This window comes from Oncorhynchus nerka, linkage group LG20 (genome assembly GCF_034236695.1).
Source record: "Oncorhynchus nerka isolate Pitt River linkage group LG20, Oner_Uvic_2.0, whole genome shotgun sequence".
Classification (NCBI taxonomy): Eukaryota; Metazoa; Chordata; class Actinopteri; order Salmoniformes; family Salmonidae; genus Oncorhynchus; species Oncorhynchus nerka.
The window spans coordinates 69,705,733-69,730,901 of NC_088415.1; the positions used below are offsets into that span (position 1 = coordinate 69,705,733).

General features: G+C 43.0%; 2 protein-coding genes across 2 annotated transcripts in view; both read left to right on the forward strand.

The window, feature by feature from the left end:
• The first annotated feature begins 2,454 nt into the window (after positions 1 to 2,454).
• On the forward strand, positions 2,455 to 12,718 carry LOC135563033 (uncharacterized). The gene is made up of 2 exons (XM_065005716.1): positions 2,455 to 2,543; positions 11,130 to 12,718. The coding sequence occupies exon 2, from the start codon at positions 11,402 to 11,404 to the stop codon at positions 12,365 to 12,367; it is 966 nt and encodes a 321-aa protein (XP_064861788.1). The 5' UTR covers positions 2,455 to 2,543; positions 11,130 to 11,401; the 3' UTR covers positions 12,368 to 12,718.
• Positions 12,719 to 15,447: 2,729 nt separating this feature from the next.
• The window catches only part of LOC115103030 (collagen alpha-1(XV) chain-like), a 59,040-nt gene continuing 49,318 nt past the window's right edge, over positions 15,448 to 25,169 (forward strand). The window contains exons 1-2 of the mRNA XM_029623613.2: positions 15,448 to 15,590; positions 15,675 to 15,748. Of these exons, the coding sequence (XP_029479473.2) occupies positions 15,580 to 15,590; positions 15,675 to 15,748 (85 nt within the window). The 5' untranslated portion in view covers positions 15,448 to 15,579. The remainder of the gene's footprint in view (positions 15,591 to 15,674; positions 15,749 to 25,169) is intronic.

Below are 25,169 nucleotides of genomic sequence, written 5' to 3' on the forward strand. Positions count from 1 at the left end.
CTGCACCATATGCAATTTTGCAAGACATTGTATGTCTTTTTACAATAAGAGTTAGCTGAATATGGAAGAACAATATGAATATGACATGGTGTCGAAATCCATCATTTTAAGATAGATGGTAGATGAATGCAAAGATTGTTTGGCACTTTAAAAATATTATACTATACATTTGTTTGTTACAGTATTGCATGTTGCTGGCCTATTATATACTGTAATGCACCTCAGAAATATAGTGAGAGATGAAAACATGTCAGCCTATTTTGCTCGCATGTGTACTAATATGAGCCCTATAGATTCAGATGGTCTATAACGTGCCAAAGATGATATGAATGAATGAATATCAGAATGACTGAGTTCATGTATTTCAATGTAAAGTTATCAGTAGCATAATTAATTTGATAGTATAGCTGGAGTACATATCTCTTATGACTCATTTTAGTTCTCTACATCAACCATCGTTAGCATAGTATTTACCGTTTGATTTCATGTTATGTATTTCTTAAAGTTAAAGTAGACTCACTTTGGGACTGGAAAACTGTATTGCACTCTAAGTTTGTACTTTTAGCCAACATCCCCTGTATCATACCATCATAACGTCATGACATTAATTTGACAAGACTTTCCAACACTCACTTGAATTTGCATACCGCCCCAATAGGTCCACCGACGATGCAATCGCCATCACACTGCACACTGCCCTGTCCCATCTGGACAAGAGGAATACCTATGTAAGAATGCTGTTCATTGACTACAGCTCAGCATTCAACACCATAGTACCCTCCAAGCTCATCATTAAGCTTGTGCCCCTGGCTCTCAGCCCAGCCCTGTGCAATTGGGCCCTGGACTTCCTGACATGCTGCCCCCAGGTGGTGAAGGTAGGAAACAACATCTCCACTTCACTGATCCTCAACACTGGGGCCTGACAAGGGTGTGTGCTCAGCCCCCTCCTGTACTCCCTGTTCACCCAATCATCAAGTTTGCAGGCGACACTACAGTGGTAGGCTTGATTACCATAAACGACGAGGCAGCCTACAGGGTAGAGGTGAGGGCCCTTGGAGTGTGGTGTCAGGAAAATAAAAGAGATTATCGTAGACTTCAGGAAACAGCAGAAGGAGCACCCCCATCCACATTGACGGGACAGCAATTGAGAAGGTGGAATGTTCATAAGGATGTTGCGAATTTTCGCAGCTTTTTGTTAAAAATCGCGCAACATTTCAGCGCCCTGCTATTCATGCCAGGAATATAGTACATGCATATGGATAGTATCTGTGGATCGAAAACACTGAGGTTTCCAAAACTGGTTAAATCGTGTCTGTGGCTATAACACAACGTGTTTAGCAGTAAAAATCCCTCGAAAAACTGTTCTCCAAAAACACAAAAAATATATTACTACGCCAGTCAATGTATTGTTAAAGACGAACGGAAATACATCAGGTCGTAATGTAAACGCCTACAGCTTCCACACGATGTCGCCAGTGCTGTCATTTTGAGCAGACTTGATCCTTGGTTCTATTTCGTTTTAGCCTTTCCGGTTTCAGTTTGTCAACAGGAAGTTATTAACATGACAAAGATGCCCGTTGATTTCCAGACTAGCTACTATCGAATACAAATCGCCCCGTGATGAATTGTATAGCTAATTAACGTTTATTAATACCTAAAGTTGGGTTAGAAAAGTAATTTGAAGTGTTTTGTAAAAGTATATAGGCACCTTTTGTCATTTTAAAAAGTGACGTTGCGTCTTGGAAAACAGAATATTCCTGCATCAGACCGGTCTTCAGAAAATGACATTTTGGCTATACAATGACGGATTTAATCGGGAAAAAGACCCAACTGGGATGTTTATGGGATATATAGGAGTGCCAAGAAAGAAGCTCGTCAACGGTAATGAATGTTTTATATTTTATTTCAGCGTTTTGGGTAGCGACGCATAACGCAAAATCTGTCGTTTTAAGTGACATGGCTGTATTTTGAGGGTGCATGGTATCAGATAAAAACTGTTCATGCTTTCCCCGAAAAGCATTTTACAAATCTGACTTGGTTGATAGATTCACAACGAGTGTAGCTTTAATTCAGTACGTTGTATGTGTGTATTAATGAAAGTTTGAGTTTTATCAAAAACTATACGTGGCGCACTTGAAATGTCCGCTGATTTGATCCCCACAGCGGGATCACTTCTCTAACAAGTTCCTCAGCGTACACATGACGGAAAATTGAAATGGTCCACCCACACACAGTGTGGTGAAGGCGGCGCAACAGTGCCTCTTCAACCTCAGGAGGCTGAAGAAATTAGGCTTGTCACCTAAAACCCTCACAAACTTTTACAGATGCACAATCGAGAGCGTCCTTTCGGGCTGTATGACCGCCTGGTACGGCAACTGCACCGCCCAAAACCGCAAGGCTCTCCAGAGGGTGGTGCGTGTTCAAACTACCTGCTCTCCAGGACATCTACAGCACCCGATGTCACAGAAAGGCCAAAAAGATCATCAAGGACAACAACCACCCGAGCCACTGCCTGTTCACCACGCTGCCATCCAGAAGGCAAGGTTAGTACAGGACCATCAAAGTTGGGACCAAGAGACAGAAAATGTTTCAATCTCAAGGCCATCAGACTGTTAAACAGCCATTACTTAACACAGAGAGGCTGCTGCCTACATACAGACTTGAAATCATTGGCCACTTTAATAAATGGATCACTAGTCGCTAATAATGCCACTTTAATAATGTTTACATATCTTGCATTACTTATCTCATATGTATATATCTATTGCATCTTGCCTATGCCGCTCAGTCATCACTCATCCATATATTTAGATGTACACTACCGTTCAAAAGTTTGGTAATTTAGAAATCAAATAAAATGTCCATTAAAATAACATCAAATTGATCAGAAATACAGTGTACCCCACATATGCTCTCTCTAATTCTCTCTTTCTTTCTCTCTCTCTCGGAGGACCTGAGCCCTAGGACCGTGCCCCAGGACTACCTGACATGATGACTCCTTGCTGTCCCCAGTCCACCTGACTGTGCTGCTGCTCCAGTTTCAACTGTTCTGCCTTATTATTATTCGACCATGCTGGTCATTTATGAACATTTTAACATCTTGGTCATGTTCTGTTATAATCTCTACCTGGCACAGCCAGAAGAGGACTGGCCACCCCACATAGCCTGGTTCCTCTCTAGGTTTCTTCCTAGGTTTTGGCCTTTCTAGGGAGTTTTTCCTAGCCACCGTGCTTTTACACCTGCATTGTTTGCTGTTTGGGGTTTTAGGCTGGGTTTCTGTACAGCACTTTGAGATATCAGCTGATGTACGAAGGGCTATATAAATAAATTTGATTTGATTTGAGTGTAGACATTGTTAATATTGTAAATGACTATTGTAGCTGGAAACGGCTTATTTTTAATGGAATATGTACGTAGGCGTACAGAGATCCATTATCAGCAACCATCACTCGTGTCTTCCAATGGCACATTGTGTTAGCTAATTCAAATTTATAATTTTAAAAGGCTAATTGATCTTCTGTGAAGGGAGTAGTACACAGCGTTGTACAGGACCTTCAGTTTCTTGGCAGTTTCTCGCATGGAATGGCCTTAATTTCTCAGAACAAGAATAGACTGATGAGTTTCAGAAGAAAGTTCTTTGTTGCTGGCCATTTGGAGCCTAATCGAACCTACAAATGCTGATGCTTCAGATACTCAAATAGTCTAAAGAAGGGCAGTTTTATTGCTTCTTTAATCAGAATAACAGTTTTCAGCTGTGCTAACATAATTGCGAAGGGGTTTTCTAATGATCAGTTAACCTTTTAAAATTATAAAGTTGGATTAGTTAACACAACGTGTCATTGGAACACAGGAGTGATGGTTGCTGATAATGGGCCTCCTTATGCCTATGTTGATATTCCATAAAATAATCAGCCGTTTCCAGCTACAATATTCATTTACAACATTAACAATGTCTACACTGTATTTCTGATCAAATCAAATGTATTTATATAGCCCTTCGTACATCAGCTGATATCTCAAAGTGCTGTACAGAAACCCAGCCTAAAACCCCAACCCAAACAGCAAGCAATGCAGGTGTAGAAGCACGGTGGCTAGGAAAAACTCCCTAGAAAGGCCAAAACCTAGGAAGAAACCTAGAGAGGAACCAGGCTATGTGGGGTGACCAGTCCTCTTCTGGCTGTGCCGGGTGGAGAGTATAACAGAACATGGCCAAGATGTTCAAATGTTCATAAATGACCAGCATGGTCAAATAATAATAAGGCAGAACAGTTGAAACTGGAGCAGCAGCACGGCCAGGTGGACTGGGGACAGCAAGGAGTCATCATGTCAGGTAGTCCTGAGGCATGGTCCTAGGGCTCAGGTCCTCTGAGAGAGAGAAAGAAAGAGAGAATTACACTTAAATTCACACAGGACACCGAATAGGACAGGAGAAGTACTCCAGATATAACAAACTGACCCTAGCCCCCCGACACATAAACTAGTGCAGCATAAATACTGGAGGCTGAGACAGGAGGGGTCAGGAGACACTGTGGCCCCATCCGAGGACACCCCCAGACAGGGCCAAACAGGAAGGATATAACCCCACCCAGCTGATCAATTTGATGTTATTGTAAATGGGCAAAAAATGGCTTTTCTTTAAAAAACAAGGAATCTTCTAGGTGACCCCAAACTTTTGAACAGTAGTGTATATATTCCCATTCCATCCCTTTGGGTAGTTGTTCTTGAATTGTTAGATTACTTGTTAGTTATTACTGCACTGTTGGAACTAGAAGCACAAGCATTTCGCTACACTTGCAATAACATCTGCTTACCATGTGTACAGTATGTGAGCATTAAAATTTGATTTGAACATGTAGCTGTTGAAGCACATCCTATTACATTTCCCATGATGTTGTCCTTTTTCTGCTTGGGTGCTTTCCACTGGCAAGGCTTATTATCATGTGGCTGGGAATCAATGCCTAACAACCTCTGAAACTGTCCCAACAGCCCAGCACAAACAGCTACTGTGTTAAACCAACTATTATTATGTAAGTCCTTCCAGACTAAATGGTCACAGAGAAAATGCTAACAAATGTTCTAGAAGGAAGTATATTGCATCTAACAACATGCATTTCTGCCCAAAGGCACATGAGCATTTAAATCAAGCAAGCCATGTTTGATGTTTTTTTTGTGTTTTTCCAATTAGGACAGTACAGCCACCCATTACTTGTCAGAGAAGCCTTCGCTAAGACTCTCCTCCCTCACAGACCGTACTCGAATATGGGTGTACTGTGAAGCGTGAACAAACCAGACAAATTAGGATTTGGCAGGAACTTCCTGAACGACTAAGATCTCCATGGTGTTTTGATTCCCTTTATGAGTTGATTATTATTATCACAAGATTGTATGCAATTATTTTACACTTGACCCACTTATAAATGGCATGATGGGGGTGTTATAATACCATTTTAGCCCTCTGCTAACATTATGCCACATTACTTTGGGACCTAAATTGCCTTGCACTTTGTTTTGTGCTATTTTGTTTTTAGTCTGACTGGGGAAGGGGAATCCTCTTTTTGCTCAATGGCTGCTTTTAGCGTCCTTGGAGAAGTGATTCTGTGAGAACTAAACTGAACAGACTGATTTAGCATTTGGGATACAGAATGGGTTTGAGATCATAGTCACATTAAAGAGTTTTTCCACTGGGCACAGATCAGTTAAATCAATGTTGCTTCAAAGTAATTTGTCAACGCAAATTGGATTTGAAAAAAAGTTCAATTTCAAATGCAGGATTATGTCATCATGGTAACAAAATTCCAACAGACAAACCAACAGAACAAAAAGAGATGTTGAATTTGTACCTTTAAAACAACCTCAGATTTTCAACAGTTGAAGTCGGAAGTTTACATACACTTAGGTTGTAGTCATTAAAACTACATTTTCAACCACTCCACAAATTTCTTGTTAACAGACTATAGTTTTGGCAAGTCGGTTAGGACATCTACTTTGTGCATGACAATTTTTTTTTTTTTTAATTTTTCAACAATTGTTTACAGACAGATTATTTTATTTATAATTCACTGTATCACAATTCCAGTGGGCCAGAAGTTTTACATACACTAAGTTGACTGTGCCTTTAAACAGCTTGGAAAATTCCAGAAAATGATGTCATGGCTTTGGAAGCTTCTGATAGGCTAATTGACATCATTTGAGTCAATTTGAGGTGTACCAATGGATGTATTTCAAGGCCTACCTTCAAACTAGGTGCCTCTTTGCTTGACATCATGGGAAAATCAACAGAAATCAGCCAAGACCTCAGAAAATAAATTGTAGACCTCCACAAGTCTGGGTGCCTGAAGGTACCATGTTCATCTGTACAAACAATAGTATGCAAGTATAAACACCATGGGACCACGCAGATGTCATACCGCTCAGGAAGGAGACGCGTTCTGTCTCCTAGAGATGAACGTACTTTAGTGAGAAAGTGCAAATCAATCCCAGAACAACAGCAAAAAGGACCTTGAAGATGCTGGAGGAACCCGGTATCTATAAACCACAGTAAAAAGAGTCTTAGAAGAAGAAGCCACTGCTCCAAAACCGCCATAAAAAATCCAGACTACGGTTTGCAACTGCACATGGGGACAAAGATCGTACCTTTTGGAGAAATATCCTCTGGTCTGATGAAACAGAAATAGAACTGTTTGGTCATAATGACCATCGTTATGTTTGGAGGAAAAGGGGAAGGCTTGCAAGCCGAAGAACACCAGCCCAACCGTGAAGCACGGGGGTGGCAGCATCATGTTGTGGGGGTGCTTTGCTGCAGGAGGAACTGGTGCACTTCACAAAATAGATGGCATCATGAGGTAGGGAAATTATGTGGATATATTGAAGCAACATCTCAAGACATCAGTCAGGAAATTAAAGCTTGGTCGCAAATGGGTCTTCCAAATGGACAATGCTCCCAAGCATACTTCCAACGTTGTTGCAAAATGGCTTAAGGACAACAAAGTCAAGGTATTGGAGTGGCCATCACAAAGCCCTGACCTCAATCATATAGAAAATGTGTGGGCAGAACTGAAAAAGCGTGTGCGAGCAAGGAGGCCTACAAACCTGACACAGTTACACCAGCTCTGTCAGGAGGAATGGACCAAAATTCACCCAACTTATTGTGGGAAGCTTGTGGAAGGCTACCCGAAACAATTGACCCAAGTTAAACTATTTTAAGGCAATGCTACCAAATACTAATTGAGTGTATGTAAACTTCTGACCATTTAACATCATTTAACATTTAAGTCATTTAGCAGACGCTCTTATCCAGAGCGACTTACAAATTGGTGCTTTCACCTTATGACATCCAGTGGAACAGCCACTTTACAATAGTGCATCTAGGTCTTTTAAGGGGGGAGAAGGATTACTTTATCCTATCCTAGGTATTCCTTAAAGAGGTGGGGTTTCAGGTGTCTCCGGAAGGTGGTGATTGACTCCGCTGTCCTGGCGTCGTGAGGGAGTTTGTTCCACCATTGGGGGGCCAGAGCAGCGAACAGTTTTGACTGGGCTGAGCGGGAACTGTACTTCCTCAGTGGTAGGGAGGCGAGCAGGCCAGAGGTGGATGAACGCAGTGCCCTTGTTTGGGTGTAGGGCCTGATCAGAGCCTGGAGGTAGTGAGGTGCCGTTCCCCTCACAGCTCCGTAGGCAAGCACCATGGTCTTGTAGCGGATGCGAGCTTCAACTGGAAGCCAGTGGAGAGAGCGGAGGAGCGGGGTGACGTGAGAGAACTTGGGAAGGTTGAACACCAGACGGGCTGCGGCGTTCTGGATGAGTTGTAGGGGTTTAATGGCACAGGCAGGGAGCCCAGCCAACAGCGAGTTGCAGTAATCCAGACGGGAGATGACCCACTGGGAATGTGATGAAAGAAATGAAAGCTGATATAAAGCATTCTCTACTATTATTCTGACATTTCACATTCTTAAAATAAAGTGGGGATCCGAACTGACGTAAGACTCGGAATGTTTACTTAGATTAAATGTCAGGAATTGTGAAAAACTGAGTTTAAATGTATTTTGCTAAGGTGTATGTAAACGTTCGACTTCAACTGTACGTACAATGCTGTAAAATACAATACATGATTACAGTACAGGTGGACGATGTATGATTGCCATCCCAATGAGCGTAGAACCCTCCTTTAGGCCATGGATGAGGACTGCAATGATTTCAGTCCAGACCTACTGTATGTCAGACTTAGATTCTCCGTACCAAAAGGTTTTTCCCCAGGTGCATAAAGATATGTACTGACATGAAGATGAGACATTATGGACAAATGCTCAACACGGGCTAAACATTGTTTCTTTCATTTCATTAAATTGATTATATTGTGAAAAAGTACTTCAATGATCACACCTTTTGATCACACATGGGATCAAAATGATAACACATTGGAAATTCAACTCACTCTTGGCTGTCGTTTTGAGTGGGTGAAGATCGGTTGTAATCTCATTGATCAATGTCTCAACCAAATGCGACCTAGTTATCGCCATCACTTTTCCCACATTTTATGTTACAGCCTTGTTTTTAAAATGGATTAAAAAAATGTCATCAATCTACACACAATGCCTTATAATGACAAAGCGAAAACAGGTTTTTAGAAATATTTGCAAATTTCTTAAAAATTCTTCAAAACAAAATAAAAAACAAACTGAGCAATCAGGGGAGATGGCCTTGATCAGGGAGGTGACCAAGAACTTGGCCACTGACAGAGCCCCAGAGTTTCTCTGTGGAGATGGCAGAACCTTCCAAAAGAACAACCATCTCTGCAGCACTCCTCCAATCAGTCCTTTATGGTAGAGTGGGCAGACGGAATCCACTCCTCAGTAAAAGGCACATGACAGCCCGCTTGGAGTTTGCCAAAAAGGCATCTAAATGACTATCAGACCATGAGAAACAAGATTCTCTGGTCTGATGTAACCAAGATTGAATTATTTGGCCTGAATGTCAAGTGTCACGTCTGGAGGAAACCTGGCACCATTCCTACAGTGAAGCATGGTGGTGGCAGCAACATGCTGTGGGGATGTGTTTCAGCGGCAGGGACTGAGAGACTTGTCAGGATCAAGGGAAAGATGAACGGAGCAAAGTACAGAGAGATCCTTAATGAAAACCTGCTCCAGAGCTCTCAGAACCTCAGACTGGGGCGAAGGTTCACCTTCCAACAGGACAACGACCCTAAGCACACAGCCAAGATAACGAAGGAGTGGCTTCGGGACAAGTCTCTGAATGTACAGTACTTGAGTGGCCCAGCCAGAGCCCGGAATTGAACCAGATCAAACATCTCTGGAGAGATCTGAAAATAGCTGTGCAGCAACGCTCCCCATCCAACCTGACAGAGTTTTAGAGATTCTGCAGAGGAGAATGGGATAAACTCCCCAAATACAGATGAGCCAAGCTTGTAGCTTCATACCCAAGAAGACTCAATGCTGTAATTGCTGCCAAATGTCCTTCAACAAAGTATTGAGTAAAAGGTCTGAACACTTATGTAAATGTGATATTTCAGTTTATTTTTTTATACATTTGCCAAAATTTCTACATACCTGTTTTTGCTTTGTCATTATGGGTTATTGTGTGTTGATTGAGGGGGGGGAACAACTATTTAATCCCTATTAGAATAAGGCTGTAATGTAACAAAAGGTGGAAAAGTAAAAGGGTCTTAATACTTTAAGAAATGCACTGTACACAGTGTACCCGGTGGGTCGTCACCCTCATAACCGTTACCCAGTTATCAAACTTCTCCACTTTTCTGTGTACTTTGTTGTTATTTTTAAACATTTAAATCAGGTCACGCCCCCTCCCCAAATCCGTGCTTCATCTCTCTTCTGTTTGTTTGATGGTCTGTGACTTAAAGAGAGTAGACTTGGGCCGTTTCAGCTCAGTGTCACCCTGGCTGCTCCAGAGATGATCAGCCTGACAGAAGTATAACAGAGTGGGTCCCCTTTTCCAGAATTATACACACCATGTCTATAAGAGGCTGCTTCAGAGGTATGGGGTGGGGGAGGGAACACTACGGGAAGTGTTATTTTGTCACTAATTTTATATACGCTTTCCTCCTACTAAGGGAAGTACAGAAGTGTATTTTCCACTGATGCAGTATATAACTGTATATATGAAATACAAACTAGTTTTTCATAAACTGTGATGCTACCAGACATTGAATAAAATACTGGGGGCTAAAGTAAGTGTGTGTGTGTGTGTGTCAAATCAGATTTTATTGGTCACATACACATGGTTAGCAGATGTTATTACGAGTTTAGCGAAATGCTTGTGCTTCTAGTTCCGACAGTGCAGCAATATCTAAGTAATCTAGCAATTCCACAACAGCTACCTAATACACACAAATCTAAGTAAAGGGATGGAATAAGAATATATACATATAAATATATGGATGGGCCATGACCGACCGACATAGACAAGATGCAACAGATGGTATAAAATACAGTATATATATCTGGGATGGGGAGTGCAAGATATGTTGACATCATTATTAAAGTGGCATTAATGAAGTAATCAATTTTTTTAGTGTCCAATGATTTCAAGTCTGTATGTAGGCAGAATGTCATGACATTCATCCACTATGCACATTTACCATACATTCAACCTGTCTATTTTCCTTAGGCTCAATTATTATCATTGATTATGGTATTGGTATAATAATAATTGCTGACCCATGGCTTGTGAGATCAGCATTGCACACACTGTCCTGACATAGCCCTCCTTCTTACCGCTAGCTAACCCAGTCACATCCCACATATGGCATACCTGTCACGTTCTGACCGTTATTTCCTTTGTTTTGTATTTATTTAGTATGGTCAGGGCGTGAGTTGGGTGGGCAGTCTATGTTTGTTTTTCTATGTTTTGGGGTATTTCTATGTTTCGGCCTAGTAGGGTTCTCAATCAGAGGCAGGTGTCATTAGTTGTCTCTGATTGAGAATCATACTTAGGTAGCCTGGGTTTCACTGTGTGTTTGTGGGGGATTGTTCCTGTCTCTGTGTTTTGCACCAGATAGGGCTGTTTTTGGTTTTCCACGTTTATTGTTTTGTAGTGTTCATGTTTATCTGAATCAATATAACCACGCTGCGTTTTGGTCCGCCTCTACTTCACCACAGGAAAACCCTTACAGAATCACCCACCACAACAGGACCAAGCGGCGTGGTAACGGGCAACAGCAAAAGCAGCAGCAGGAGAAGCAACAGAGGCAGCAGGAGCAGCAGCAGCAGCAGTGGGAGAGGCTGCACTATTTGGAGGAATGGACATGGGAGGAAGAATTGGAAGGTAAAGGACCCTGGGCACAGCCTGGAGAATATCGCCGCCCCAAAGAAGAGCTAGAGGCGGCGACGGCGGAGAGGCGCTGGTATGAGGAGGCAGCACGGCGGCGTGGATGGAAGCCCAAGAGTCAGCCCCAAAAATGTATTGGGGGGGGGGGCACACAGGAAGTGTGGTGAAGCCAGGTAGGAGACCTGCGCCAACTTCCTGTGCTTACCGGGGGGCTGGAGAGACCGGGCAGGCACCGTGTTATGCTGTGAAGCGCACTTTGTCCCCAGTGCGGGTGCATAGCCCGGTGCGGTACATTCCAGCTCCGCGTATCGGCCGGGCTAGAGTGGGCATCGAGCCAAGTGCCATGAAGCCGGCTCTACGCATCTGGTCTCCAGTGCGTCTCCTTGGGCCGGCTTACATGGCACCAGCCTTGCGCACGGTGTCCCCGGTTCGCCTGCATAGCCCAGTGCGGGCTATTCCACCTCGCCGCACTGGCAGGGCGACCGGGACCATTCAACCGGGTAAGGTTGGGCAGGCTCGGTGCTCAAGAGCTCCAGTGCGCCTGCACGGTCCGGTCTATCCGTCACCACCTCCACGCACCAGCCCTCCAGTGGCAGCCCCCCGCACCAGGCTGTCTCTCCGGCTCATCCTTACAGAGTCTCCCGCCTGTCCGGCGCTGCTGCCGGAGTCTCCCGCCTGTCCGGCGCTGCTGCCGGAGTCTCCCGCCTGTCCGGCGCTGCTGCCGGAGTCTCCCGCCTGTCCGGCGCTGCTGCCGGAGTCTCCCGCCTGTCCGGCGCTGCTGCCGGAGTCTCCCGCCTGTCCGGCGCTGCTGCCGGAGTCTCCCGCCTGTCCGGCGCTGCTGCCGGAGTCTCCCGCCTGTCCGGCGCTGCTGCCGGAGTCTGAGGCGCCAGAGCCCCTCTGTCCCGAGCTTCTGCCCCTCTGTCCAGTGGGGTCATTGAGAAGGGTGGCCATGGTTAGAAAACCACGGAGGCGGATAATAAAGCGGACTAAGAAAATGGTGAAGTGGGGTCCGCGTCCCGCGCCAGAGCCGCCACCGCGGACAGACGCCCACCCAGACCCTCCCCTATAGGTTAAGGTTTTGCGGCCGGAGTCCGCACCTTTGGGGGGGGGGGGGTACTGTCACGTTCTGACCTTTATTTCCTTTGTTTTGTATTTATTTAGTATGGTCAGGGCGTGAGTTGGGTGGGCAGTCTGTTTTTCTATGTTTCGGCCTAGTAGGGTTCTCAATCAGAGGCAGGTGTCATTAGTGTTCTCTGATTGAGAATCATACTTAGGTAGCCTGGGTTTCACTGTGTGTTTGTGGGTGATTGTTCCTGTCTCTGTGTTTTGCACCAGATAGGGCTGTTTTTGGTTTTCCACGTTTATTGTTTTGTAGTGTTCATATTTATCTGTTTTTATTAAACATGACTCAATATATCCACGCTGCGTTTTGGTCCGCCTCTACTTCACCACAGGAAAACCCTTACAATACCATACAAGTCACATTTTACATGAGTTTCAAGCACTGTGAATAAAAAGGCTGTTCTCTGATAAAATTCCCTTTTCATTACGTAAGCTGTTACCGTAGTTACCAAAGTAATCAATCGACAACCTATAAACAAGCGCAGGGACTTGCAGCATTTGACCTGGCTTGCCATCATGTAAAAGAAATCAAGTCTAATTTCTCAGATTTCCTAGCTCTCTTTCCCAGCACATTGGGTTGTAGAAGACAGAGGTTGAGGAGACCGGTGCTGCTCAAAACCTCATACCCCTTGTTGTGGTCCCCAAAAAAGTAAAGGAAGTGTAATTTTCTTGCTAATCTGGCAACCCAGAACCAAATCTCATATGAGCGAGAGACTAATGTGAATAAACCCAGGCCCCTGCTAAACTTGGAGTAATATCTGTCGATGTATCTTGGCCTTGAATGAAATACTTCAAATCAGATGTCCTAGCATGCTCTTTAAAAACATATTGTAAGAATTGATTCTCAAAATGAAAACAGATTCTATTGTTTTTTCAGGATAAATTTTTCAGACAACAGTTCAGATGGTATCTGGCTGGTGTTGTCCTTAGGTGATAGAAGAGCATATCAATTCTAATAATAAGGCAAAAAATTTGCCAGGTTGTCTTCTCAGTTTAAAGGTAGATTATGAACCCTTTCATTCCAAGATCTACTAATTGTAGTTTGTTAACATCCCAACCATTTTCACTGAAAACAGCATGGCCTCACAGCCTCTTCTCTGTGCTTGCTGAGATAAAGGTTATTATAGGCAGATAGATCTGAATGTAGCTTTGGGCCAGAAGGATCCTGACCATGTTTTCTCTACTTGTCCATTCCCTGCTTGAGATAATAACACTTGGATCTCTTTAAACTGTTGAACTGGGCCAACCAACTCTGTCAATTGAAACCTATTTGCTTTTATTATGTTACAGTGCAATGGTTTGCTATAAAACTTGCTCACCCTCTTCACTATTGTCAGTGTGGCTATACCACTAGTTCTGTTATGACATAATGTAATTGGCTTTGGTGTGGGTATGTCGTGCAGTGGTTTTGTCAGGATGCATTTTGTAGGGCAGAGGAACGAGGTGCTGACTGGTTAGGAGTCCAGCTAGAATAACAATCAGGCAAATTGTCAAATTGGATTGTAACTTCACAACATAAAATCTCCATCAGGAATGCTTCCATAAGAGTTTTCTTCCCCCAGCTCTCTTGGAAACATGTCATAAACAACTATATAATGTAATAAAAACCAGTTGATCCAAAATTATTACATTATGTTAGATCGATGACCGCTGACCATCCAATAATGATGTCAAATGATCTAAGCTAAAAGACTATAATTTTCAGAGATCACATCCTTTTCAAAATGTATACCCGTAGAGTTCTGGATGTATCTGGTGTAGTTGCATATCAACTGAATTGGAATCAGGAATTTGTGGAGATGCCTTGTGGTCAACATGCCATCTTCAGTAGGTCCAGTTCATGGAGTCTGAGGCAGATAAGCATCTAAACAGGGTGCCGAGAGTCACATGATACAGGGTCTATGGAAAAGCTTTAGCAGTCCTCAGTGGTTGATGAAAACCGAACTTCAAAGACTTGGAAGGTCCTTCACCTTATTACTAAATTTCACTGTCAGGGTGCCACTACCTGTTGTTGGGTATAGGCTATGAACAGACATTTACGATTAGGTTTTCCAATATTTGACATAATTTACACATATTTGTGATGAAATTATTTCCATAGTAACTTGTCTCATGAATCAGAACAATTTCAGTAACACGTCATTTTAAGTTGATTTAACTTTTCCCCAACTCTCATTGAGTCCGAACAAATTTCGGCCCCTCTCAAAATGTAATTTTCACAAAAACATTTTGGAGCTACTTAATCTTATTGAGGTTCCCCAGCCAGGCCTCCCGGGTGGCGCAGTGGTTAAGGGCGCTGTACTGCAGCGCCAGCTGTGCCACCAGAGACTCTAGGTTCGCACCCAGGCTCTGTCGTAACCGGCCGCGACCGGGAGGTCCGTGGGGCGACGCGCAATTGGCCTAGCGTCGTCCGGGTTAGGGAGGGTTTGGCCGGTAGGGATATCCTTGCCTCATCGCACACCAGCGACTCCTGTGGCAGGCCGGGCGCAGTGCACGCTAACTAAGGTTGCCAGGTACACAGTGTTTCCTCCGACACATTGGTGCGGCTGGCTTCCGGGTTGGATGCACGCTGTGTTAAGAAGCAGTGCGGCTTGGTTGGGTTGTGTATCGGAGGACGCATGACTTTCAACCTTCATCTCTCCCGAGCCCGTACGGGAGTTGTAGCGATGAGACAAGATAGTAGCTACTAACAATTGGATGCCATAAAATTGGGGAGAAAAAAATAAAATAATAAAATTAAAAATACTTAAAAAATAAAATAGCCAGCCTGATAGATGGATTGCAAAATATCTTCCATTCCATCAACTTCAAATACTGGTAATAATGCAATAAAATAATGGAGATGGAAAAATTGAGATAGTCACCATACAAATGGCAAAGTTAAGAATTTTAAGGCAGCGGTTTAGTGAGGGATTTTAAGGAGTCAGATTTCCTTGTCCGTGGGCCAGTGACTCAATGAAGAACTGAGGCCTTCTTTGTTCGATTGGTACTCCAGCCTGTCAGGGAGAGAGAGAGACAGAGTGAAGAGAGAGAGGGAGGGAGGGAGAGTGCACTCAGTGGCAGGAGAGGCAAAGGTCTGAAGTAGACCGAGAGCAGATTCCAACTCTAAGCACTTTGAGGACAATTTTGGATGCTTGGATTTGACATCTCTATCACAAAATGATTATTCGGTAAGGGTGTTTATTTTTTAATGTTCTGTGCTTGATTTTAAAAGATATTCAGACTAACTCATGCAACAATTTTCTTACCTCCAGCCTCCCCAGGTGGTCTTCGGTTATTCTTCTCATCCTTCTGTACCACTTTGAACCTGCAGTTCAGGTCATTGAAGGTAAGACATTTTGAAATGTAAGTATTCATAATTAATGTAGCCCTATTTGATGTATTTCTTGGTAGTGCTGATGTGATGCACTCAATACTTGCCTAAACATTGCTAAGGCTATCGACCTGCTGCATTTGGATTTAAAATATCTTGACTCTCTTGGAAGAAATTGTAAGACAAAGTAGCTTCTTTATCAAATAGCCTTCTTTATGTCAAAATAGTTAGATACAGTATCTTAAGTGGATATACTTGATAACTTTTCTGAGGACAAGTTGATTTAAGGTGTGAGATGTAGGCTCATGTAGTTTTAGTGTACAGTACATTATTGATCCCCCTATGCTACAGATGCTTTTGAAATGAAGTGTTTGCTGCATCTTTTACCTCCCTACTGAAAGTTGAATGCAACTGGTTTATTGGGTGAATAGCTGAATGATTTTTTTTCTCCATCTCACAGATTATCCTGTGACATACATAGCATGTAGTAAACAGACTCCGGGCAAGTCTGAGTTATATGCTCACTTGATGAACATATACATACTTATTTTCCACCATCATTTGCAAATAAATTCATAAAAAATCCTACAATGTGATTTTCTGGATTTTTTTTCTCATTTTGTCTGTCATAGTTGAAGTGTACCTATGATGAAAATTACAGGCCTCTCTCATCTTTTGAAGTGGGAGAACCTTTTTGCCCCACTGTAAGTATGTGGACATGCATTCTTTGCATCTGTATTCAAAATAATATGTAAGTCACATACAATACTTGTTAACAAACACTTTTTAGAGTGTATGTATATTTACCCACCAATTTAGCATTTCTAAATGCTTTAATTTGTTTGAATAGCCCCCATATACCCTGCGATAAGATGTTTTCTTGACTGGCCCTGGTTTCCGCCCCATCCGCTATTGGCAGTGTTGTACACACAGTGGACGTGGAAGCAGTGGTCTGGTTAAACGCAGCACCTGGGTGTGAACTGGTGTGGTCACTTCTTATGTAAATGTCCCTCTTGTTACTACCATAGAGAGAGAACTGTACTATTATCTAGGGTTGTTACATTGTCATTACACTGACTCTGGTTAACACACATTCTGAAGGGCTAAGTTCCTCTTCAATCTGCTGTCTAAAGGAGTGGCTCTGGAGAATATCGTGTTAACTACGCTTCAAATCAAATTACAACAACAACAAAAAAATGCATAAAGCGTGTATAATATCTGTTTCTCAGTGTGGCGTTTTGAGTTCAAATATGGGAATGTGTGTAGGAATGTCATCATTTGAAATATGATGATCACCCTAGCCAAAACGTCTGTTAATGAAGATATGAAAGACAACAGAGATCGTATATTCTTATCACAAAATCCACCGCTATCTGAGGTTTTATTATTCTTTATGACTGGTTAATGAGGACTTTTACTTTGACTACTTTTACTAACCCTAACCCACTCTTTTTTTTTAGTGGGGCTGAATATTACTGCCTTTCACATTTTATTTTAGTCTGGTTCAGTTCCTCACAAATGAATTCATGTTTGGTTAATACAGTCCTGTTGATCGGTCCCCAGTGGGAGATTTATGTTGAAGTGTGTTAATACATCGAACCACTGTGATTATTATTATTTGACCCTGCTGGTTATCTATGAACATTTGAACATCTTGGCCATGTTCTGTTATAATCTCCACCCGGCACAGCCAGAAGAGGACTGGCCTCCCCTCATAGCCTGGTTCCTCTCTAGGTTTCTTCCTAGGTTCCGGCCTTTCTAGGGAGTTTTTCCTAGCCACAGTGCTTCTACACCTGCGCACTGCTTGCTGTTTGGGGTTTTAGGCTGGGTTTCTGTACAGCACTTTGAGATATCAGCTGATGTAAGAAGGGCTTTATAAATAAATTTGAAAATGAACAATTCACATTATAAACCTTATTCAGTTTTATGGGCTAAGAAATTCCCTCCACTTTTTGGAAAAGGTTCCAGTATGTTCCACTTACAGTATAGTGTCATATAGAGCAGAATGGTGAAGGTTATAAGACCAACTGTAAAAGGTGTCGCTAAGCTATAATGTAATGTTTCGTTGTGGTTTTTAAGGGAAAAACCACTCAATGGAAGGATTATTACAAAATATCCTACCTATTCATGTGTTAGTACTTTTTGAGACATTGACATGAATATACAATATTTTTCCATGTGCTCATACAAGCATAGGAATGTCATAACTTCTCAACTGTATTTATATTTGACAGTTCGTTATAGTTGATATTCGTCAAATATATGCCGATGTTGTTTTGTAGGCGTGAGGTTTCCTTGGTTACTTCATTTGAAAAGGCTAGTAACTCCCTCATCTAACGGTTACCCACTTTTGGATGTGAAGACTGTCTTGTGTAAGTGACATCTGTAAGAGTGTTATGATAACCTTGTCTGAGTACGATGAGGAAAATTATAGGTTTCTTAATGAAATTGTCCTGATAAGTTGTTCACAAGCTGTTCACTTTGAGGTAAAAATGAAGGGGAATGTACAGTACAGTATTCCTGGAGGCTCCATGGGGAGCACTAAGCACTCTCTGTATGCCGCTGTTCTGTCCCGTGAAAGTTGTGGAAACACCCAGTGAAAGGAAAGCCGTGGCCATTTTACAGCTGTGATGGGAAGGATCTTATACAGATTTATAGAGATTACTCAGTGGGCACAAACTGGTTGTGGAGAATTATGACTACTTCCTGTTGTCATAGCACCACCAGGTGAGACATCTAGGAGAGAGACATGCCTGCTGTGTTGTGTCGTCTGTCTCATCTGGGAACTCTTGGTTCTGTTTGATGTGTTTTTGCTGCACAGATCATCTCTTAGAGTCTAGCAGCATCTCACCATGAAAGTGCCTGAGTGCGGTCCAATGATGACTGAATCAAATTAAAAGTTATATAAAGTGCATTTAAAATCGCCCCACACTTTACATACATATATTTTTTAAGTAATAACATGAGCAGAGGATGTGGAAAACAATCACTTATTAAAAGCTCAGCTAAAATGTGATTTAAAAACCTCAAATGGTGTCTGCCCCTCATACCTGACAGGGCAAACCCTTCCACAACTAAGGTGCTTTAATAGAGAACGCTCCACCCTCTGCCTTGGTTCTGCATCTAGAAACTGTAAGCAGACCGGCTCCTTGGGTGCAGAGCGCCTTCGCTGGGTTGTATGGAACAAGCATGTCTGCCAGATACAGTGGCATGCGAAAGTATTCACCCCCTTGGCATCTTTCCTATTTTGTTGCCTTTTACAACCTGGAATTAAAATAGATTTTTGGGGGGGTTGTATAATTTGATTTACACAACATGCCTACCACTTTGAAACATACAAGAAGTAACACAACCCCCCCCCCCCCTCCCCCAAAAGAAGGGTTGGGTTTGCACCAGACAGCATTTTCCTTGATGGCCAAAAAGCTCAATTTTAGTCTCATCTGACCAGAATACCTTATTCAATATGTTTGGGGAGTTTCCCTCATGCCTTTTGGCGAACACCAAACGTGTTTGCTTATTTTTTTCTTTAAGCAATGGCTTTTTTCTGGCCACTCTTCCGTAAAGCCCAGCTGGACTGTAAGCCTTAAAGTGGACAGATACTCCAATCTCCGCTGTGGAGCTTTGCAGCTCCTTCAGGGTTATCTTTGGTCTCTTTGTTGCCTCTGATTAATGCCCTCCTTGCCTGGTCTGTGAGATTTGGTGGGTGGCACTCTCTTGGAAGGTTTGTTGTGGTGCCATTTTCTTTCCATTTTTAATAATGGATTTAATGGTGCTCTGTGGGATGTTCAAAGTTTCTGATATTTTTTTACAACTCAACCCTGATCTGTACTCTCTATAACTTTTTCCCTGACCTGTTTGGGAATTTCTGGCGCTGACAGAGATGACCGCCTCGCTTCGCGGTCCTAGGAAACTATGCAGTATTTTTATTTTTTATTATGTGTTATTTCTTACATTGTTACCCCAGGTAATCTTAGGTTTTATTACATACAGTCGGGAGGAACTATTGGATAAAAGAGCAACGTCAACTCACCATCATCATGACCAGGAATACAACTTTCCCGAAGCGGATCCTCTGTTTTGCCCACCACCCAGGACAATTGATCGGATCCCAGCCGGCGACCCAAAACAACGACGCCGTAGAAGGGGCAGATGGAGCAGTCTTCTGGTCAGGCTCCGTAGACGGGCACTGCTCCCGAGCATACTACTCACCAATGTCCAGTCTCTTGACAACAAGGTTGACAAAATCCGAGCAAGGGTAGCATTCCAGAGAGACATCCGAGACTGTAACATTCTTTGTTTCACGGAAACATGGCTCACTCGAGACATGCTATCTGAGTCGGTACAGCCACCTGGTCTCTTTATGCATCGCGCCGAAAGAAACTAGCATCTTTCTGGTAAGAAGAAGGGCGGGGGTGTATGCCTTATGATTAACGAGACGTGGTGTGATCATAACAACATACAGGAACTCAAGTCCTTTTGTTCACCTGACTTTGAATTCCTAACCATCAAATGCCGACCGCATTATCTACCAAGAGAATTCTCTTCGATCATAATCACAGTCGTGTATATCCCCCCCTCCAAGCAGACACATCGACCGCCCTGAAAGAACTTCATTGGACTCTATGTAAACTGGAAACCACATATCCTGAGGCTGCATTTATTGTAGCCGGGGATTTTAACAAGGCTAATCTGAAAACAAGGCTCTCCAAATTCTATCAGCATATCGAGTGTGCTACCAGGGCTGGCAAAACCCTAGACCACTGTTATTCTAACTTCCGCGACGCACATAAGGCCCTCCCCTACCTCCATTCGGAAAAGCTGACCACGACTCCATTTTGTTGCTACCAGCCTATAGACAGAAACTAAAACAGGAAGCACCCGTGCTCAGGTCTGTTCAACGCTGGTCCGACCAATCGGATTCCACGCTTTAAGATTGCTTCGATCACGTGGACTGGGATATGTTCCGCATTGCGGCGAACAACAACATTGACGAATACCCTGATTCGGTGTGCGAGTTTATTAACAAGTGCATCGGTGATGTTGTACCCACAGCGTCTATTAAAACATTCCCCAACCAGAAAGTGTGGATTGATGGCAGCATTCACGCAAAACTGAACGCGCGAACCACTGCTTTTAATCAGGGCAAGGTGACCGGAAACATGACCGAATACAAACAGTGAAGCTATTCCCTCCGCAAGGCAATCAAACAAACTAAGCGTCAGTACAGAGACAAAGTGGAGTCGCAATTCAGCCGGCTCAGACACGAGAGGTATGTGGCAGGGTCTACAGTCAATCACAGACTACAAAAGAAAAACCAGCCCCGTCGTGGATCACGATGCCTTGCTCCCAGACAGACTAAACAACTTTTTTGCTCGCTTTGAGAACAATACAGTGCCACTGACACTGCCTACTTCCAAAACCTGTGTGCTCTCCTTCACTGTAGCCAACGTGAGTAAAACATTTAAACGTGTTAACCCTCGCAAGGCTGCAGGCCCAGACAGCATCCCCGGCCGCGTCCTCAGAGCATGTGCAGACCAGCTGACTGGTGTGTTTACAGATATATTCAATCAATCCTTATCCCAGTCTGCTGTCCCCACATGCTTCAAGAGGGCCACCATTGTTCCTGTTCCCAAGAAAGCTAAGGTAACTGAGCTAATTGACTACCGCCCTGTAGCACTCACTTACGTCATCATGAAGTGCTTTGAGAGACTAGTCAAGGACCATCTCACCTCCACCCTATCTACCAACCTAGACCCACTCCAATTTGCTTACCGCTCCAATAGGTCCACAGACGACGCAATCGCCATCACACTGCACACTGCCCTAACTCATCTGGACAAGAGGAATACTTATGTAAGAATGCTGTTTATTGATTACAGCTCAGCATTTAACACCATAGTACCCTTCACCATAGTACCCTGGGTCTCGACCCCGCCCTGTGCAACTGAGTCCTGGACTTCCTGACGGGCCGCCCCCCAGGTGGTGAGGGTAGGTAAATCTCCACCCCGCTGATCCTCAACACTAGGTCCCCACAAGGGTGCGTTCTCAGCCCTCTTCTGTACTCCCTGTTCACCCACGACTGGGCTGGCCATGCACGCCTCCAACTCAATCATCAAGTTTGCAGACAACACTACAGTGGTAGGCTTGATTACCAACAGCAGCGCCTCTTCAACCTCAGGAGGCCGAAGAAATTTTGCTTGTCACCAAAAACATGCACAATCGAGAGCATCCTGTCGTGCTGTATCACCAACTGGTACGGCAGCTGCTCCGCCCATAACCGGAAGTCTCTCCAGAGGGTAGTGAGGTCTGCACAACGCATCACCGGGTGCAAACTACCTGCCCTCCAGGACACCTACACCACCCGATGTCACAGGAAGGCCAAAAAGATCATCAAGGACAACAACCACCCGAGCCACTGCCTGTTCACCCCGCTATCATCCAGAAGGCGAGGTCTGTACAGGTGCATCAAAGCGGGGACCGAGAGACTGAAAAACAGCTTCTCTCTCAAGGCAATCAGACTGTTAAACAGCCATCACTAACATTGAGTGGCTGCTGCCCACATACTGACTCAACTTTAATAATGGGAAAATGTATGTAATCAATTTATCACTAGCCACTTTATATTATATAATGTTTACTTACCCTACATTACTCATCTCATATGTATATACTGTACGCTATACCATCTACTGCATCTTGCCATCTTGATGTAATTAAATGTATCACTAGCTACTTTAAACAATGCAACTTTATATAATGTTTTCATACCCTACATTACTCATCTCATATGTATATACTGTACGCTATACCATCTACTGCATCTTGCCATCTTGATGTAATGTATCACTAGCCACTTTAAACAATGCCGCTTTATATGTTTTCATACCCTACATTACTCATCTCATATGTATATACTGTACTCTTTACCATCTACTGCATCTTGCCTATGCCGTTCGGCCATCACTCATTTATATATTTTTATGTACATATTCGTATTCATTCCTTTACTCTTGTGTGTATAAGGTCGTTTTTGTGAAATTGTTAGGTTATATTACTTGTTAGATATTACTACCTGGTCGGAACTAGAAGCACAGGCATTTCGCTACACTTGCATTAACACCTGCTAACCATGTGTATGGGTCTTCATGGTGCACCTTGCTTAGAGGTGTTGCAGACTCGGGAGCCTTTCAGAACAGGCGTATATATACAGAGATCATGTGACACTAAGATTGCACACAGGTGGACTTTATTTAACTAATTATGTGACTTCTGAAGGTAATTGGTTGCACCAGATCATATTTCGGGTCTTCATAGCAAAGGGGGTGAATACATATGCACGCACCACTTTTTTTTCTCTCTCTCTTCTTTTTTTTCATTTCACTTCACCAATTTGGACTATTTTGTGTATGTCCATTACATGAAATCCAAATAAAAATCTATTTAACTGACAGGTTGTAATGCAACAAAATAGGAAAAACGGGAACAGGGATGAATACTTTTGCAAGGCACTGTATGAGGGGGCAAGGCCATGCAGTGGCTTTAAAAGTTAAGAGTAAGATCTTAAAATCAGACCGATACTTTACAGTCAGCCAGTGTAGTGCATATAAAACTGGAGTGATGTGCTCATACCTTCCATTGTTTGTTCGAATACGAGCAGCAGTGTTCTGTACAAATTGTAGACTTTTAATAGAGTCTGAGCAGCTGGAGATGAGGGCATTACAGTAGTCTAGCCTAGATTAAACAAATGCATCGGCCAATTTTTCGGCATCTGGCTGAGAGATGAAGTGTAATTCTGGAAATGTTCCTGAGATGGAAGGATGCTGTTTTTGGATGCTTTTTATGTGGTTGTCAAAGTTGTCAAATGTAAAACCAATGTTTTTAACAACCATGTTTGGTGTAATGAGGCAACCTTCAACGTTGAGAGTGAGGTCTGACACTTTATATATGTTTTTAGTGTCCAAGTAGCATCATTTATGTCTTATCAGAGTTTAAAAGCAAGAGGTTGGTTGTCATCCTGTGTTGAGACTTGTGATGCAAGTCTCATGGTGGGCTGACGGGAAAGCATTGTCTGGTTTAAAAGATAAATACAATTGAGTATTATCAGCGTTAGCAGTAAAAGTGCATGTTGTGCTTACAGATAACATAACCAAGGGGTAACACGTACAAGGGAAATTAAAGGGGTCCAAGCACAGAACCTTGGGAAATGGCACATTCAAGCTTGGAACGTTCAGATGAATTATTGGCCAGATGAACAAATTGAATACCGCTCAGAGGTATTTTTATTAATTTTTTATTTCACCTTTATTTAACCAGGTAGGCTAGTTGAGAACAAGTTCTCATTTGCAACTGCGACCTGGCCAAGATAAAGCATAGCAGTGTGAACAGACAACAACACAGAGTTACACATGGAGTAAACAATAAACAATAAACAAGTCAATAACATAGTAGAAAAAAAAATATCTATATACATTGTGTGCAAAAGGCATGAGGAGGTAGGCAATAAATAGGCCATAGGAGTGAATAATGACAATTTAGCAGATTAACACTGGAGTGATAAATGATCAGATGAACATGTGCAGGTCGAGATACTGGTGTGGTGTATGATTTGGACCAATTGAGAACCTGTCCTCGTAGACCAACCAAGTCGTCTAGCCTCTTAGTGAGAATAGCATGATCAATAGTATTGAAGGCAGCACTTAAATCTAAACGAAATCTAAGTTCTCATTGTTAGAGGCTAAAAGATGATCCAATAGAAAGAGTTATTCTGAGATCAAAGTGGCTGTTGGTATATGGTGACTCCAGTTGCTTCTCCTGTGAGACCAGGTGAATCTAACTGAGGCTACAGATCATTTAGATATCAAAGTAGAGACAGTGACGATGACCACAGTGACAGTTCATCGTTTGAAGGCACATTACATTAGTTATCTCACCTGTAAATGTGACCTCTTTCACTCCCTACCCAGGGAGATTTATGAATGAACTCTGCTGAATAACTGTCCAGTCTACTGTAACAAATCTGTCTCAGTCTGAACAATACTCAATAGAGGTTTTCACTGGGCTGTTTGGTTTTCCTTTGTGGCTGAAATGTTGTCAAACCATTTCCTCTCCATTCTGTCCAGACACATAAAACACGCTCTTGTGACGTGATGTCACCAGTGCTGTATGATTTCTGATTGGTTGAGTGAGCCAGTGAAATGGCTCGATGGTCTTTATAAAGCAGACTGCAAGACTGAACCAGACTGCTTACCTGCCTGTGTGTGTGTGTGTGTGTGTGTGTGTGTGTGTGTGTGTGTGTGTGTGTGTGTGTGTGTGTGTGTGTGTGTGTGTGTGTGTGTGTGTGTGTGTGTGTGTGTGTGTGTGTGTGTGTGTGTGTGAGAGAGTGTGTGTGTGTGTGAGAGATTGCGCGCGCGTGATTGCGTGCTGAAGGGACCCTTGG